This window comes from Thunnus albacares, chromosome 4, assembly GCF_914725855.1.
Source record: "Thunnus albacares chromosome 4, fThuAlb1.1, whole genome shotgun sequence".
Classification (NCBI taxonomy): Eukaryota; Metazoa; Chordata; class Actinopteri; order Scombriformes; family Scombridae; genus Thunnus; species Thunnus albacares.
In genome coordinates this window covers 16,887,385-16,906,048 of record NC_058109.1, presented here as the reverse complement: position 1 = coordinate 16,906,048, position 18,664 = coordinate 16,887,385, and the positions used below count along the sequence as shown (strand labels likewise).

At 43.6% G+C, this 18,664-nt stretch overlaps 1 protein-coding gene across 3 annotated transcripts in view; it reads right to left on the bottom strand.

Annotated features, from left to right (window-relative positions):
* foxj3 (forkhead box J3) overlaps positions 1-18,664 on the bottom strand; it is an 81,858-nt gene that overhangs the window by 5,537 nt on the left and 57,657 nt on the right. For all 3 annotated transcript variants that reach the window (XM_044347681.1, XM_044347684.1, XM_044347683.1), the window contains 8 exons: positions 16,315-16,389; positions 12,583-12,666; positions 10,966-11,067; positions 6,944-7,072; positions 4,903-5,077; positions 2,464-2,979; positions 1,749-1,850; positions 950-1,141 (listed from right to left, as the gene is read on the bottom strand). In XM_044347681.1, the coding sequence (XP_044203616.1) occupies positions 950-1,141; positions 1,749-1,850; positions 2,464-2,979; positions 4,903-5,077; positions 6,944-7,072; positions 10,966-11,067; positions 12,583-12,666; positions 16,315-16,389 (1,375 nt within the window). The remainder of the gene's footprint in view (positions 1-949; positions 1,142-1,748; positions 1,851-2,463; positions 2,980-4,902; positions 5,078-6,943; positions 7,073-10,965; positions 11,068-12,582; positions 12,667-16,314; positions 16,390-18,664) is intronic.

The following is an 18,664-nucleotide window of genomic DNA, read 5'->3' as shown; positions in this document are numbered from 1 at the left end:
ACCTTGTAAAAAGCGGATTAAATTTTGTTCATGGTGCATTTTAGCACGGACACGTTGAGGATGTGTGCAACAAGACTCCAGAGTGTTTGCTCTATAAGAAACAACTACTGTCAATGAGATAAAGACATTAGAAAATGGGCTTGTGTGTTGGTTTTTTAAAGACCTATAAGATTCAGAGTTCAGTATAAATTAATAAATAGGGATACACCGATCTGACTTTTTCTCTCCTGATAATGCCAATCAGGAGAGAAAGTCCCCATCCAATACCAGTGCTCTTTTTCCTACCTTTAAAATCTGAATACCTCACAATGTGGAACTCACTGGAATAATCTTTATATAGGGTAACATGACACCAGGGATGTGGCACTAAAAAAGGCAGCCCATGTCTGAGTCAAGTCAGTTTTATTTGTATAGCGCCAAATCACAACAGAAGTTATCTCAGGGCACAAAGAGCAGGTCTAGTATGTACTCTTGAATTTACAGAGACCCAACATTTCCCCCATGAACAAGTTCTTGGCGACGGTTGGAGGGAAAAACTCCCCTTTAACGGGAAGAAACCTTGAGTAACACCAGGCTCTATGTGGGCGGCCATCTGCCTTGACCGGTTGAGGAATGAAAAGTATGAATGAATGGAAGTAACTGTTAGTAAAAACAAGACATTGACAAAAAAACCATATTTGAAGTGGATCGGTAATGTCATGATCGACACCAAATCCATTAAATAAGGTCAGCAGACCAACAGATAATAAAGCAACAGGGCCAAAGTCTAAATGCTTAAATTTTTCAAGATACAATACCTCCCATCAGAGGTAAAGACACAGCTGCGTTCTTTATATGATGATATAAATGTCATAAAACCAAAACCAGCCTCAACAACTGCACAAACTCTACGGTGCTCAAAGTGTAATCTGAATCTGAAGGTCGTAGGGTTGAGGAGCGGGTGTCTAACCTGTGCCAAGGTGCTGGTTGGGTTTGTTGGGGTGCATGGAGCTATGACAAACAGGAGACTGCACTGCCCCTTGTGGCTGGATTACACCGGTGCGGGCAAAAAACTGGTTGATGGACGAGCAGAGGTCCGCTATCTGGGTGGGCTCCAGGGACCAGTTGTTCAACTCTGCTTGTCTCATACTTTCTCTCAATCCTGAGGAATATAAAACACACATTTATATAGACAGAACAACCAGAGTTACTATCAGAGCTCATGACAGCGTTTGCCTACACTTAAGTGCCTTTGTGACAATGAAATGTATGAAACTGCACAAACCAACTGTCCAAAGAATATAAATTTAGTAAATGAGAAACCAATTAAAAAACATGACACAAAACTTTCCTTGCAATATATATTCATTATGTCTGTAACCTTCAGTGGGTGATATTTAAAAAAACATCCTACCTTGCAATCCTAGACTGTAATTGGATAAACTGACCTGCTGAGCTCGGTGTTTTGGTAATTAAACTTGAAGGCAGTGTTATTTAATTGAAGAGCTCAGTTTAATTAAACTCGTAATCAACTCCACAGTGTCAACACTTCAGCACTCAATCAAAAGCTGGGGCAGTACAGTTCTATCAGCTACTAGCTTTAAACGTTTATTTCTTCTGATCATGTTTGAGTACACAGGAGGTACATCTAACAGTCTAATCTTGAAAAGTCTTCATCTCTGACAAATAAATCAAATAAAAAATAATAGTTATTGTTTTTGTAGTATCTGTAAATGCAATCACATCTACTTATAGTGTCCAAACCGCACCTTGGAAAGGTGAAAGGTCGACATCAGCCCAGTTATAGCTGCTAGCAATACGACAGCTTTCTTTCAGTGCATCCAGATTTGGGTACCAGTCAGACAGTATACCTGCAAAAACACACAGCATACTATCTGTAACATTACAAGATAGGAGACGTGAAGAATACAGTTACTTTTGGTTTCAACAGAAAAATACAAATTTACTACTAATTACTTGATTTACAGACAACTGCAGAGTAATCGCTGCAGAAACTGTCATTTACTGAAGGTTAGGCAATAAGGCCAGATGATGTATTTTCACTGTATCACATTTTTATAGCTGTGCGGCGTTCTTGTAGTGCCAAATGAATGAAAGGTAACACCGAATGAAACAGTTTTTCAGGCTTTTAAGCATTTCAGTACTGTACGGTGGCCACTAGGAGGAGCCAGTTGACTGTAAAGGCTGCTGTTCTCGCAGCTTAAGTCACTGGATGCAGCATTGCTTTGTTCTCACAACATCACAGATAATAAATCAGATGATGATTTACTGTTTAGCACCTGAAATAATTTCTCAATGCTTTATGACTAAAAATGAGGGCTGATAAGGAACCGGATTCAGCTGTAAAAGTGTTAAGTGTTCGTCTTAGCTCTCGCTCACGTGTTTGTGTGATGAACAGGATGAAGAGAAAACAATATGACGACGCTGGTTCAAAGGGAGACAATGACGGACAGAGGGTCGTACCTGTGTTGCAGGCCATCTGTTGCTGGGTAGGATGGGGCTGGAGGGAGAGGCTCTGATGCTGCTGTCCGTGTTGAGAAGGGTGCTGCTGGCTGTGCTGCGTGTGTTGGGAGGGGTGTGGCGTGTGTTGCTGTGGGTGCTGGCCGTGGGATGGGTGCTGCGATGGGTGCTGCCCGTGCTGGGAGTGCGCAGCGTGCTGCGGGTGCTGGGAGTGCTGTGGGTGCTGTTGGTGCTGACTGTGTTGGCTGTGCTGGGCGTGTTGGCTGTGTTGGTTGTGTTGGTTGTGGGGGCCACCGTGCTGCGGGAGGTGCTGTGCGTGGGGTGAGCCGTGGCCAGGGTGGGCTTGGGCAGGATGGGACAGGGGCACCTGGCCACTGTTGGCGGAGTGGCTGTTGGGGTGGCTGTTGGGTTGGTTGTTTGACAGGCTGTTCTGAGTGCTAATGGTGCCACTGGGGGAGTGCTGATAGGAGCAGGAGGTGTGGGTCTGCTGGGAGGAATCTGATGGTATTCCCATCAGACCTGGAAAACAGAAGACAAAAACTAAAAGCTGTAATAGTACTGAAATGATAGCATATGCTAACTGATTAGTTGAACATAATTGACAAATTCATGGATAATGAAAATAATCATTAGTTGCAGCCCAACTAATTAACAGCTGATCATTTTTTTCTCATTAATCAATGGATCTATAAAACATAGATATATCTATGCTATAAAATGCCAGAAAACAGTAAAAACAGTGCATCACAATTTCCCAGCGCCCAAGGTGATATCCTCAAATTGCTCGTTTTGTCTGACTAACTATCCATAATCCAAAGATGTTCATTTTAATATCATAGAGGGTTTAGAAAACCAGAAAATTGTGACATTTGGGAGGCTGGAAGTTTCTTTATACCTGCTTACAAACGACTAATTGTTTCATCTCTAAATTAGCATAATACACTTCAGCACAAATACAAAGAGTGCCAGGTTCGTCACAAGTAAAAACGGCTACTTAAGGACATATATCTTAACATCTTACGATAATGGGATGTGGGCCTCCTGTGTTTAAGTAGTTCTGCACTTGAGACAGACCAGCTGCCATTTTGTTGTATCAGGGAATGACTCAGCATCAATTGTGTCTCTGAGGTTCACGAGCCCAAGCTGCTGTCTCCTCTCCAGCTACACGGCTCTGGATTGTCTTTGACAAATTCACTGTGCTGCTGCGCGGCTCTTTAACAGACATGACTGGAGCATGAACATCTGCACACCCAAACTGCAATCATCTGAGTGGCGGGGAGTGGTCTTAAGAGGCCCTGTCCTTCACAGCTTTGGCACAGTAAACCTATTTCACTGGAGTGCTTTTAGAGCTGACTCTAGCCCTGCACCTCCACAATCGGCACGTAACACTCACTGCAGGGGTGACAAAGGTGCATCTCTTATCGGCACAGAAAGCCCATTGTCCAACCAGGGAAATACAGAAAGCAATTAACGCAGCACCAGAATAATAATGCGAGCTCATTACCTATTATCAAAGCCAGTGAATTAGCTCACTGTCTACAGCGGCAGAGTGTGAAATCCTCTAGCTCGATTATTTACGCTTTTTAATTGCTAGAGCTTGTCTGACTACGAGATTTCACTTTTATGCGCATAAAAAAGGTAACAACTTTCAACTAATGAAACATAGATGATAGATTAAAGGAGAGGAACTCTTTGAAAACATTAGCATGAAATGCATTTGATTTGTGAAAGTAGGTTATACACAGAAAGCTCAGTCTACTTTGCTCATAACCCGCTTGTCAAGCGCTCTTTGTTTATCAGTCAATCAGATTACAAGCAAAACTGCATTTTGTTCTACTGGGACTCACAGGCTTTTGGAAAGCTGTGCTCTATCCACCACTATGCATTATATCAGACAAATTCCCCATCATTATGACAAATGAACCTCAATCCAACAGATTTACTGAGGACTTGGGCTGCCTGTAACCTCTTCCACTCTGATGAAACGCAGCCTGCACAAGAAAACATTTCAAAACATGACAAGACACAGATAGCTTTCATGTAATTTGAAAAATATAAAGCAAGAAGGATACTGTATCAATTCTGAATTAACCATATAATAAATGCTGTAATGTCTCTTTATATTCTCTAATGAAATATTTATGACATGAATTCTCAGACTCAGCTATTGAATGTGAAATGAGGTCTTTTCCACATGGCTCTGGCAGAGGACCATGAAAATACATAGTATAGATTTGCTCTATAGACTAGTCTGTTGAATACCTGTTCACTTCTCAGTAAGCCTAATTAGTGGCTTAAGACTCTCTATAGCCCAGCTGTTAAGAGCAAAGCCACATTAGGAAAATCGTTTTGAGAATCATCCTGTTCCAATATGCTAGCTTGATAAGTGAAGCTTAGGCTCTCGATTAGGTTTCCACTTGATGCTCCGGTGAGGCCACTCACCTTGTTGGCTGAAGGACTGCTCAAAAACAGACTTGTAAAGGCTGCGGAAGGAGGCACTGAGATCTTCAAATTCAGAGAACAGGAGCTGCTTGTCCCTGTCTGGCATGTTGTACTGGGACTGGGGGGGCTGCTGGAGGCTCATAGACTGGGACACGGGTTCTGGGTGACTGGTCACCTAGGGACAGAGGAGATGAAGAGGATAAAGATTTACAAAATGGAGCAATATTGGAGTGCAAGATAAGATGTTTAATGTTTAATTTGTGAGATTTTCTGAAAATAAAAACACTGGCTAGAGTTCTGCTACATCTGCAACACTGTCTACAGGGACAACTGATGCCAAGAGAGGCGCACTATAATGTTCAAATATACACATCAATAATATACATACTTTTCAAAGATACTCGCCATGCTCATCTGGTCATGGAGCCGCAAAAACAGAAAACAGAAAACCTCTAGAATATTTAATGCAAAGTGTGAATACACGCAGCAGACACACACATATGAGGGTGGTTTGATTCTTCTGAGGAACCACTGTAAACAATGTTTGTTTCTGTCTGAAGGGGTGTCAGTCACACAACATTTAAAGCACAATTACACAAACTGCAACAATCCAGGTCAATGCTTACCGCCTTGGCTCACACAACATTAAGAGAGCAACTCGAATGGACACAAAGCCAATACTCAGGTGGCAAAGCAAAATGTATTTAAAACAAAATCAATAGCAATACCTTGTACAAATAAGCAGCCATTTTATCCATTTATTTGTGTGGGCAGTCAATGTTATCATATGCACTGCTCCTGGGTGTGAGACAGCAAGCTGTGTTCCCTCCGGCAACGAGTTTGCCTACGAGATTCATCACAACAAGGGCAGCGATGCAAAACCGCTGCTATTTCACAAAGCAGGACCTAACCTGTGTCCACTTTGGGCTAGCATTTACAAGAGAAGTCACGTCCAATTTTTGATCATAACATCTTCCTCTTCCAAGATGTGGGCAGGCTGCTGAAGTGCATGGCGCACAGTCTGGCTTGGATAAGAGTGAGAGGTGATAATAAAGCCAGAGTGTTTACTGTGAGCTGCTGCTTTGGCTGTGAGAGAGAGAGAGCACATCCATCAGGCTGAGCCGATCGATGCCCAGCGCCTGAAGCAGGGAGCACTCTAGGATGCGGGAGGACCACACCAAAGAGGGGGCATCTCTGGTGGGAGGACATCAGAGGAAGCGCTTCTCTTTGTCTGGCTTCCAGGAGCGTGCACATTTTTCTCTGTTTCCCTTAACCCCCTTCCTGATGTTGTACTCTAGAGCATGTCCGTGCTGAACCTCGGTCTATTGCTGTCTACAGCTGGTTTCTCTGAACAGAACCTCCAGGGGCTTTCTGATCAGATGAAATATGGGATACAGTACACTTTCTAAGTCTGGTGGTGTTTCATTTTCATTCATTTAGTGAGTGAGGCTCCCCCATAGCTTGAAAAATGTGAACAGAATGAGAATTTATCTTTTGGCCTTAGCGCTTAGTGCTCAAAAAACATAATTTACAATACATTTATATAAATATCTTGTTAAAAATATCCAACTAAGAGACGTTCATGAGCTGCAACACTGACAGAAATTGAAATTACCACCATCCTACACTCTACTCAGCCACGCTATATTTGTAGAAAAGCAACCAAGATGCTACGGCAGAACCTTTGTTGTTTTATGTTTGAACCAGTGCACAGTGCAGCTTGATAGACTCAGATCCTTGTAACCAAGACCATGATCCAGGGTCCAATCTAAATGGGTCGGGTAGCCCTGTGTGTCTATATGTCTAATACCCGAGTAGATCCAAGCAGACTCACTATCAGCTGACACAGGATGGAGAGTATGAACTGTAAAGTGCAGGCAAAATGAAATGCATCGCAGGTCCCCTTTTAAATAAGAGCGTCTTTTCTTGAAAATTAATTGATGCATCAAGTTCTCTGATTACTGATTATTAGTACAGAATTTCAACTCTAGACCTCTAAAAATGTACCCCATCATTGTGGAGTGAATGACGTTGCTCTTACCGGTGTATAGCTGTGCACGCTGCCCACGCTGTTGAGATTGACAGAGGCCAGACTCTGATCAGACAGGCTGTTGTTAAGGCTGCTTCTTGGACTATCGCTCCCTTCCTGGTCTGTGTTATACAACGCCACCTGAAACACATAAATGTACATTAGCTTTTTTCTCTCAGACACACATACACACACACACACACACACGCACACACAAATTACTGTTACCATTGTCATCTCAAGTCTTGCTAATGGTGGAGCATGTCAGCATTCCTCTGAGATAATGGGTACGGAAGGTAAAGTTGGTCTATAGTTAACAATGTAATTCACTGTGGAAATGTGCGTGTGCTGCATGCAATGACATGTCATAATGGCAGAGTATTTTCTTTTTCCCGTTATTGAGAGTGTGTGTGTGGGAGACACAGGGTGCTGCTCAACACCACCCACAGTCACTGAGGGGTTCTTGTTGAACGTGTAAAGGGGTCTGCAGACAGCTGAGACATTCCCATCACTAAAGGTCACACTACTGGCGATGTCAGCCACATCTGCTCACCAAGCGCAAATCCGTTTGGGACAGCTAACAAAGGATTTCAGTGCTGCCGAGACACTGACCTTTCAATATAGCAGCGAAACTAGCCAAAGCACTTCAGGACGACAATCTTAATTACGGTCTAACAAGGTTAAGCCCTCCCACCCTTCCCAAATAAAGTGCGCCGTTAGACAATTAAAACAATAATAAGAAGAACAATCCAGATATTGAATATAATGATACCCACAGAGAATAGGGAATGTGTTTAGTTTTGTACTGTGAGAAAGGAATGGTATTAATGCAGTGATGGTGTTGCAGTGGAAGAGGGCCTGGTATCCTAGGATGTGTGTGTGTGTGTGTGTGTGTGTGTGTTCGTCCATGACTGAGAGCAGCATGGTGGCTTCTGCTCATCACTGTGAGTGGAACAGAGCAGGCTCTGTGCTCAGCACAATGAGACAGCAGTGGCAGTAGCCTTCAGGCAGGCAGATTGGGCTGGCCCTGCCCAGCGCCCTGCCTCAGCAGCAGCAGTGGACTGAAGCCTCTTGTCTTTCTGTTGAGCCGCAGCTTGCGACCACAGAGGCCACGAGGAGGCAAGGAAACCCAGACAGCCCTGACTGCCTTCTCTGCTCTGACTGATTGGCTGGCTGGCTGGCTGACTGACTGACTAACATCCTGGTTTGAATCCGCATGCCAAGTGAGAGCGTCCAATCATATTAAGCTTTTAATATGGGGCTTGGCTGCCGCACTGGTAAAATGAGATAGAAATAACGTGATTTTATGAAACTGAGGGCGCAAATCCACGCAACACTGTTCAAGGAGGAGGAGTGAGGCTGAGGGAGGGGAGGATCGTAAGAGAAGCTCATTAGGCAACTCTAGCCTTCCTCCACTCAATGTGGGCTTGGCTCCAGTGTTCATTAGCGTGAAGGGGAATTCAATGAGCAGCAAAGACTGAAGGCTTAAGCATGTCTACAAAATCAGCCCTACAATGCTAATCAAAAATAGCGCGCCACAGAAATATAAATGTTATGTGTAATGAAGTCATAAAACAGGCTTTTAGCCTTAAGTCCCTCACCGCAATCTATTTTTACTCCACTCACCCATAAAGTGTGATGATTTCAAAACCTCACTGCTCTGTGGTTTACGCAGACCCCACAGTCCCCTGAGCGAAGACGCCCACTCAAGCACGCATCGTCACAGACGAACACCCAGTCTCATCTCACCCACATTCTTAGAATCATGCACAAACGTATGACGCACACAAATACACCCATTTCTGTGGCTACATATGTGCACAAAGGTAGGATAACACACAAAAACACACACAAAAACACAGACTAAGGCAAGCATGCTCATACAGGCAGGAGTGGCTCCACAGTAAATACTGTGTACGGTGTTAGTTAGCAGGCAAACCAGTCAGTTCTATTCTTAGCAGTGAATTAAGTAAAAAGCCAGAGGTGTCTTTTACATGGGGGCCTAATCTGGAGCATGAGACATGGATTATGAAATCAAAGCAAGATTGGCCCAGGTGTCTCCAACAATGCCAGCCAGTGTTCAGCACAATCCCTGCATGCAGGATTGAGCCGACAGAGACAGACAGAAGAAGAGAGAAGGAAGCGATATTAGAGAGAGAGAGAGAGAGAGAGAGAGAGAGAGAGACAGAGAGAGAGAGAGAGAGAGAGAGAGAGAGAGAGAGAGAGAGAGAGAGAGAGAGAGAGAGAGAGAGAGAGAGAGGAGGGGGGAAAAAAGGCCAGACTATTCATCAGCAAACAGACTTCCAACAATCCTCTCTTTCCCTTCATCATCACACTTCAGTGCCAGAGTTTCATCACATTCACGCGAATGTTGAGGGCCGCCTCAGAACACAACCTTTGGGGGAGGGGGGGGTCTGAGTCTATGTGAGAAAGGCGCAAAAAAAGAGAGAGGGAGAGCAGGACAATCTTGTGAGGAATGTCCGACGGTAGAAAGAAGAGAGAAAAGAGATTCTCGCTGGTTCAGTAGTCATCCCTCCAGCGTCTCTCATTGGTCTATCTGAGAAGGCGGGAAGGAGGGAGAGACTGGAATAGAAAGGGAGAGAGAGAAAAACAGAGAGAGGGAATTCCTGTGGCTTGGCACACTGCACCAAAGAGGCGTGGCCTGTCGTGTGTTTACAGTGTAAGACAGTGAGAAACAAGCTCTCTCCGAGGAGTTAGCTCAGATCTGTTGCAATTCCACTTTGTCTTCTATTCACTTTACCACTGTTAGTTTTTCCCTCACAATCAAGTGAACATAAAGAGGCAAATCAAAACTTTCTGACTCTTCAGTAGTCACATTTGTGCTGTTTTAAAGTGTTGTGCTTGTTACACTTCTGAGTTATGTGACTGGAGGTATTTGACAGCAGGAATCCAAACTCTTAGCTGTCAGCTCTTTATATTATGGCCTCATTATGCAGTCATTACTAGTGGAGACCGGTGCTGTGGCAAGTGCTTGTTTGTTGCAATCAGAGAGGAAAAAGGCTCATCCTTCTCCACACTTTGGCCTGTGAATCTGTCTGCTACAGAAACATGAAAAACTACATGCTCTCTATAGACAATGCTCCTGGCTAGCTGTCAATGACATGCTCGTCAAAACAAGCAGAAACACTCTGTAACGTACTCTACATACATGTGCACACAAGTTATAACACAAGCCGACATATGCTCAGACTTTTGCCTCAAACTCAGAGCTTAAGAGGCCCCGTCACATACACGCTAACTCTTCTTTCCTATGAACATCCCTGTTCACATTAAACTGTTTTTTTTTTTGTTGTTTTTTTTTGTAATGCTTGCAGCAAATGAATAAGCGACTCTTGTAGGCTTTTTAAAAGTACTCCTGAGAGCTGCCCCCATTGGGCCCAGAGGATGAGAGCTTAAGGTTAAAAAGCCTATTTAAATTTCAGAGTGAGCAGCACACTCACAGCTAACAGCTAGCAGTCCCTGTTGCTTTGCTGTGTGATGTACAAGTGTTTCCAAGCTTTTACACATATATAAAAAACTACTGAGAGCAGACGGAACCAGCAGCAGGGGTGATCACCCGTTGTGTGGCAGCGTAATGTGGCCGCAGAACGAGCAACACGACGCTGGGCGTCAACCTCCACTACAGGTGCGAATACAGAAACCCCATGCAGTATGAGGAGTATCCTATTGCAAGTCTGCACGGGAGTGTGTAAGGTCTATCAGGTTACAAAGCGCTAAGTATCAGTGTGAGCATCATATTTCCGTACTGGAGATAACAAGAGCCTGCTGCCTGTTGTTGTAGAGGAAAACGGTGCTGCAGTGCAGATAGTTGTGTATTTTGGTGTGGGTTGCATTGCAGAGAAGCTTTAGGCATATGAGCGTGTGCATGTGTGCGTGTATCTCCCCTCCACAAGAGTGCTCCTCTCTCTGTGGGGAATAGTGCTGTAGGTGGTTGGAGAAGTGGGTGGGGTCAGGGTGCAGCCGTGTAGCCAGGTGTGTGTTGGAGCTGGAGGCTGGATGGCTGGCTGTAGTACCTTGTTAGTCACAGTGTTGATTGCCAGCGTTGGAGAGGCACTTCCAGAGATCATACACTCCATCCCCAAAGACTCCGACTCCAGGCTGTACGGCGTAGAAGCCTGTGGGGGTTGGGGGCGGGGGTGTGGAGGCAGAAAAAAATAAAATAAATCAAACATTATCCAATTATCAAACACACGAGATCCCACTGCAGGTTTCATGGAAAGACCCATTTTATGTTTTTGACAATTCTTCTACACGGATCAGCGTCAGATACATATCCACCAGCAAGATGCGGGGAAAAAAAAAAAAAAACAAACAAACCCAAGACCATTCTCATATGACAGAGCAACACCTTTATTTAGGTCACATTTGAACTGTGCTTTCTGAAAAGACAGAGACAGCCCCCATCCCCACCCTCACCTCCCACCCAAACACACATGTGCACACACATACACACGGCCGCGCACGCACATGCATACCCTCGTCTTGCCGCACTGTTGTGAGAGATAACTCTGCCATGCCTGTCTCCCAAAACTGCTTACTATAAGAGGATTGGCTGCCAACAATACCATTTTTAATTCATGATAAACATAAATGAGATTTCACAAACTCTCAATTTCAATGTCTGACTCTTAATGGAATGCCTTGTAGGCAGACGGTGTCTAGAGGGGGGAAGGGTGAGCGCGACGCATGTGTCCTACAGAAAATACAAAACTCTTCACATGGTGCGTCCTATTGTGTCATGCCTAAATGAACAGAACTGTATACGGAGAGCTTTTGCTTACTCTGAGCAGCATATTAAAAACAACGTACTCTACCTGTTACTTTGTATTTCTTGTTTATAAAATCTCCCCAGCAAAGAAAAGTAGTTTGGTGAATGAATGTGATAGTATTTCAATGCTGTAGGGCAATTACATGACTGGCATGTTAAGTTTTATGTCGTCTCGGTGCTTGTGTATGTGTGTGGTAGACAATAGCGTGTGAGAGTGTGTGTGCGCGGACGAGTCTGCCTCCCCAGCTTAACAGAATCCTCCTTTCCTCGTAGCCTCTGGTCAACCACATTGTGGGGAAGGAGGAGTCAAGAGCCCGCTGTGTTGGGATGCCCTAGGGCCAGGTCAATCTGAGCGGCTCACTAAAACCTGTGCAGCTGTACGTAACGCTGGACGAAGCTCATCCATAATTAAAGACAAAAGCTCCCGCTCAGAATAGCTGGCGTGCACAGCTCTGCATTAATTGATGTTTGTTAAAAAAAGTGAGTGCAGAATGTAATGTATGTAATGGCTGCCTGGGGCATAGTTTATTAATAAGGAGCCCACTTCATGACAGGCTAGCGAAGCAGCATGGAGAGGCGGTTACATAAAGTCTGGATATGAACTCCTACTGAGTCTCTGTGTGTGTGTGTGTGTCTGTTTGCATGTGTGTGTCTGCATGTGGTAGAGAAAGAGTGGGAGAAAGCGGGAGAGAAAGGAGGGCAAAAGGAAACGAGTATTGAGGGAGAAGAAGAGGCACAGGAAAAAAAGACTGAACCAAATAAGAGATGGAAGCAGAAGCTTTAGCAGAAGAACAGCATATGTAGAGAAAATGTGTTTTCATGAGAATATGCAGTGTGACACAGTTTCTCTCATCACACTCACCCTCTCTCCAGACCGCGGCCTCTTCTTTGGCCGCGTGGGCAAGGCGTCCTCCTTTGGGTTGGTGTCGATGGCCCAGTAAGAGCCCTGCAGACAGAAGAAAGACCCGTGAGTTGATAAAACACAACAGATTGCTATCTCACATGACATCCCTGCCATGTTTGCACTGGACTGAGACACTTGCTTACTGGCATCACACAAGCGTTCCTGACTTTCCAGCTTCGGTACAACATTATTTAAAAACACAGAGGCCTAATTTGCTCTGCTAAAGCCTTTATTTGAGTTGATATCAGTGTGTTCAGAGCTTGTGCGGCGTGTGGGTGGACTTTGTTAGTAAGAAAGACTTGGCTTTTCCTCCTCTGCGGCTGCTCCTCAATGAGAGGATGGTGAGGGCAGCTGGTGGTGGTGAAATGCTAAGCCTTTCCTGAAGCTGTACTTCCTCAGCCTCAGGTACTGAGTCAGTGCGCTGTTGCCAAGGATGAAGGCTCCTCAGTCTCAGCCCAGGAATCGAGGCAGCGCTAGCCCAGCCGTGTTTCTTTCTTCTAAGGTCTGAGCAAGGCTAATCAAGAAGAGAACAGTTGGGGCAGGCTCTGGGGCTGCAGCTAGCAATTCCACAACCAGGCTGCATTATTTATCTTTGCATTCAGCCCCATTTCATTTATTTTTCCAATGGTGTTCCTCCTCGAAGCCAACAGCAAGGCAGCTTACAGTTGTTAAAAATGAGATTTTTACCCTAAGGCCCTGCAAGTTGTGAATTTATTTTTAATATTTCATATGACCCCCGATAAAATCTCAATTGTCAAGAGAAAGTGAGATCAGGACCTTTAAAATTACTTCCTTAGCAGAGAGAATAATTGATATTTCCATAAGAAATTCTCTTAACAATAGGAGAGGCCATAGAACAAACTGTATCTCAAGTATCTATACAATAACTGCTGCATACACATTGGCCTGTTCTTGTTAAAGCCAACAAATCTGTTATTTTCACAACTCACATACCCCACTGCTGCAGTTGTTAAAATGAAAAGCAAGGGTTGGCCTATATTTGTCAGGGGGTTAAAATTATTATTATTAAGTTTTAATATGTGCGAGGCTTTGGGGTCAATTAACATTTTCCTCAGAGGGAAGAATAATTCACAGCACAATCTACCAAATAAGAGGAAATATCTCATATTGATGTAAGTTACAGTAAAATGCAGAAGCCTTATTATACATCCCATGTTTTCAACAAGAGGTTTCATTGAAGAAGAAAGGTGAGACATGTTTTTTCTACATCTGATCCATCTCTGTGTTAAAATGCAGGAGTTCAGATGCAGATGTTTCGCAATTAGGAGTCACAGAGACAAAGCCAGGCTGGGTCGTGTTTCTTTTAATTAGGGGGGGAAGAACACTTTAAGTTAACCCTCTTGGGAGGGGAGTTTCTGCATTTCCCTGCACCCACCCCCCGAGAGTTGGCAGGAAAAAAGAAAAACATATAAAGAGTCATTAAATTATTCACAAATATACTGCAATATACTGTAGCAATGCCAAGCGAAGTGTGTCCGTGGAGTCTGGGGCAACAACATAGCAAAACCGCAATATTCTCTGCAGTCATAAAACAAAGGCTGCTTTTTAAAAAAACAGATCCTGATAACAGATGTAGTCCACACGCTCTCTTCCCGAAAATGACGCAGCTCATTTTCATACATCAACATAAATTATGTCACGTACTTCCCCATTTGTGTGTAAATATCAAGAAAGGACAAACACAACAAGTACGCCTGCTATCCCAGAAACTCCAGGGCCGAGACATAAGACCAATTAAAGGGAAACTATTTTTCAACCTGGACGGTATTTTCCCATCTTTTTGTCTTTAAGTGACTAATGGAGACAACAATTTTTGAAATGGGTCCAGTATTGAGCGAGAGCACTGCAGACGACAGGCTAAGATTGTTATAAGTTATAAGCGTCTGACAACATTATGGACAGGATCCCTACAGAGAAATAAAACGCTAAATATTCAGCCGTGGCAGAGCTGGAGAGAGGAGTGCCGGGAGGAGTTTGTTGTGTTGGAGTACAGCCAGTGTAGCTTAGTGTTATCTAAAAGATTTTCAAAGTCATGGCTGAATATTTAGCTGATTTCCACGACAACGCAACCCTCACGAGGCTTAAGAACGAGACTACTCCTTGAGCGAGACTTGGTTAGACACAACAATAAACAGACCAGATCACGTGAAAGGTAAAGAAAAACGTTTCATCTCTCTGTATGGTTCTTTCTATAATGTTGTCAGACACTTATAATAATAATCTGAGCATGTCAGTGGCAAAAACAAGCACTTTTAGTGGACGTACATTAACGGTGTGCTATTGCCCCGTCGGATTACATTGCAGGCTGTTTCGCAGCTGCCGGCTGCAGCACTCTCACTCAATACTGGACCAATTTCAAAAATTGTTGTCCCCATTAGTCACTTAGACACAAAAATATGGGAAAACAGGGTCCAGGTTGAAAAATACGGAAGTTTCCCTTTAAAATAAAGATTATTAACGGTAGCCTTCACAGGCAGCATTTCTACCTCCGAGGTAGACGAAGTGTGTATATGCACAATACGAACTGTCATCTCTTACACCATCTCAGAGAGACAGACAGAGAGCGACATGACTCTCCTATCTCATCCAACCAGCAGTTCTCATATTCCTGCCACATTACAATATTGATGCAACATATCAAGAGCGGCTAGCGTCTCTTTGAAGTTGTCTTCGGGGGGGAAGGGAGTGAGGAAAATTCCAAATTAAACATTAAGGATGCGAGCATGTTGGCCATGCATTTGGAATGGGATCCATACAGCAATAGATTATTTTGTATTTAGTGGAGCAGCTCCCAGGAGTGTCAATATCAGAGGATTACAGCAAAACATGAAATTAGCATTCAGTCCCCATCCTCTACACAGCTAGGCGTAGCTCTTCATGCATGTGTCGGTGTGTATGTGCACGCGTGCGTGTGTGTGTGTGTGTAATTATTTGTGCGGTTCCCTAAGCATATGTAGCGTATGCTCTGACAGTGCTGGGATGAAATCTAGGTTAGGCTACATATGGTTAGACCTATGTGCACCATCATACTAAATATAGGCCCATCGGCACATTCTTCATGAACTACCCAGTGGATCAGGGGAAACTACTTATCAGGTTGATGTCGCTAGAGATTGTGAAGTAAATCAGGCTGAAAAAGCAACTGTAGGTGGTCCTACTGAGATTTAAATGTCAAATTAACATGTTGGACTATAAATCCTTTTACAGAGCAGAAAAATGGGAGACGAGAAGCTGAGTAAAGAGCAAATGAGGTCTGATTTCTTTCCTGAGGTTTAACACCTTGAGTAAATACTTCGACCTGACTTCTACCCTGTTATGGCCCCATCTCTACCAGTCTTTGGCTTTTTTTCACCTCACCCACATCTGCTGTCTGTGCTGGTCCAAAAACTAGTCTCCCCTTGCATTGGAAATGCAATTCTGTGGGGGAGGGAGGTTCATAATAGATTACGAGCATGCCATGCATTTCCAGACTGTCAGAGTCCTGGCAGCTATTCAAAGGTAACATTTTTCTACCACAGATAGCATGATACAAACCAAAAAAATGTGGTAACTGTGAATAGTGCCAGCTGTGAGTACTAAGTAGGAACTAAACATATTCCTCTATGTGTCTTTTTTTCATAATTAAATGCATTGTCTTGTATTGATCAAATTCATGTTTAAAAGTCTCACCTTTCCTGGGTCATCTTTGGAGCGAGGCACTTTGAGAAAACATTTGTTCAATGACAGATTGTGCCGTATTGAGTTCTGTGGGGTAAAAAGAGAGAGAGAGAGAGAAAAGTGGTGAGGTGAGTGTACACATAAAAAAAAAACTTCAACGTGGAAAACATCATTGCCAGCAGCAATAAGAACATACAATTGTTGGCGTGTATCATTTAGGTTTAGTCACAGCTCCTGTCATCAAGGTCAGCCTCTTTCAGTGGCACGAGATCTGGCCTACAACTGTCTCTAGATTTCACTCTACACACACATACAGAAGCACAATCTGTGTACAAAGCCACCAGGAAGCAATATCTTTCATCAATGTCCAACAAACTGCATTCTAGTTGCACAACATATCGAATTCCACGGGTGCCAAAAATAGGAGCCAGAAGGAATCCCACACTGGGATAGATGCTGATACCAGGGCCTGATATTAATTAATGCTCCAGCGGGCTCCTGTGGGGGCAGGAAATAAATTATGTAGATCATTCTGAAAGTTAACTCATTACAGTGTTACAAGCTACTCCACAGCGGTGAAGAGGGAGGTTCATCCAGCTGCCTGACTGGGGAGGCGAGGTGGGCTGAAGTAGCCACAAGGGCTGGAGAGCGATGCTCCAGGCCTGGGTTAACCAGCCACAGCAAGGCCCTCAGAACCAGCTGGAGGCAGGCCAGCCGAGGGCTTAGAAGAGCCAATGAATGCACACGTTTCTCCACTCCACTTTATGGAGTGGTATTGACAGATGGCCACACTAAAAAGCTTTAGGATTCTCTGATGAGTTTAACGGATGCAGGAGATAAGTAGAGTGGCAGGGAGACAGAGAGAGACCGCCAAGTGCACAAGATGGGAGCTGCTTGTTCAACACTATAGGCAATTATACCACAGGAGGGATGATAATGACAGTCTCGTTGTAATGCTGTCAATCTTGCTACTTAAATCACTCTGAAATGCCAATGTAATCCAAAGGAAGTCTAACAATGTTCTCCAACAGAAAATATAGAGGAGGAAACCGGTGCCATAGTCAAAATAATTATGTTCTTGTACCAGAAGGGAATATTTTCTGAAAGTGAAACTCAACCCAAAATCTATCTTTTTGATTATCAAACACTCGCCCCTATAGGCTTGAAAGATGGCTGCAAAAAGGTTTGCGGTTTGCTCCTTCACAAAGAATTTCACTTTCAGTACAGTGGATTACAAAAATGTATTCACGACACTGGATACCTTCAGCAGATTGCATCCAGTTCAAGTTCAAGACTCTGGTGCTAGCTTACAGAGGGAACTGCTCCTTCCTACCTCCATTACAAGATCAAACCCTTCACTCCGGCGTGGCCATTGCTCTCCTCTGCCTCCACAGTTCTCTGAGTCACATCGAGGACCCTGTGGTTGCATATCTCAGCCAAGGCTCTACTCATTTCTGGCCCTGCAGTGGTAGAATGAACTCTTGTCTGAGGTCAGGACAAAACCCACCTTTTCAGACTACACCAAAAAAAAAAAATCCTCCATGCCAGCACTTAAATCTCATGTCTTAAAAAGCACTGAACACACTTATATTTGTTTGTTTGAGATGGAAGCACTTCCAGGTTTTGATGACATCTAGGTCTTGCTCCTATCAAGGTCGAATACACTCATTGCAAGTCAAATTTGACAAAAGCGCCTGCTAAATTAATGTTAAGTTAAAAAAACAAAACAAAAAAAACAAGATTTCAGGGCTGGCAAAATCTTTAAAAATGTCAATTGAAACACCCTTGAATCATAATCCACTACTATCCTGTCCAACTCTATGGTCAACATGTTACAAACAAGTCATGGTTTCACAGAAATAATGCTCAAGATGTTCCTTCCATGTCATAATCCTACCTAAAATCTATACCAGAAGTAGAGTAAATAACCAAATTTTGACAAAATGTGGGTGTTTGCAACATGCTGAGCGTGAGAATGGGCAGCAGAGAACTGGATTACACTGCCCGATATTTTGATTTGATTTATCTTGCCACCACTGTCCAATATAACTGACACAAATTCAAGCTAACCGCAGCCGGGGCTAAAAATATGAAATTTTAACCACTGCCTTTCAAGACCACAGGTGTAAGTGCTTGATACTCAAAAGATTTTGGGTTGAGTTACACCCAAATACCTGAACTGAGGAAATTAAATCCCTGTAGCAGACAACACACAAAAACAGCAGAAAATACAAAAGACAGAGTAACAAGACACAGAGTCTCACAAGTGATAATCCATCAGGATGTCCTACACCCATACACAAGACATTCAGGAATAGAAATAAAAAAAAAAATCCCTACTAACTAACCAACTTCAAAAAAA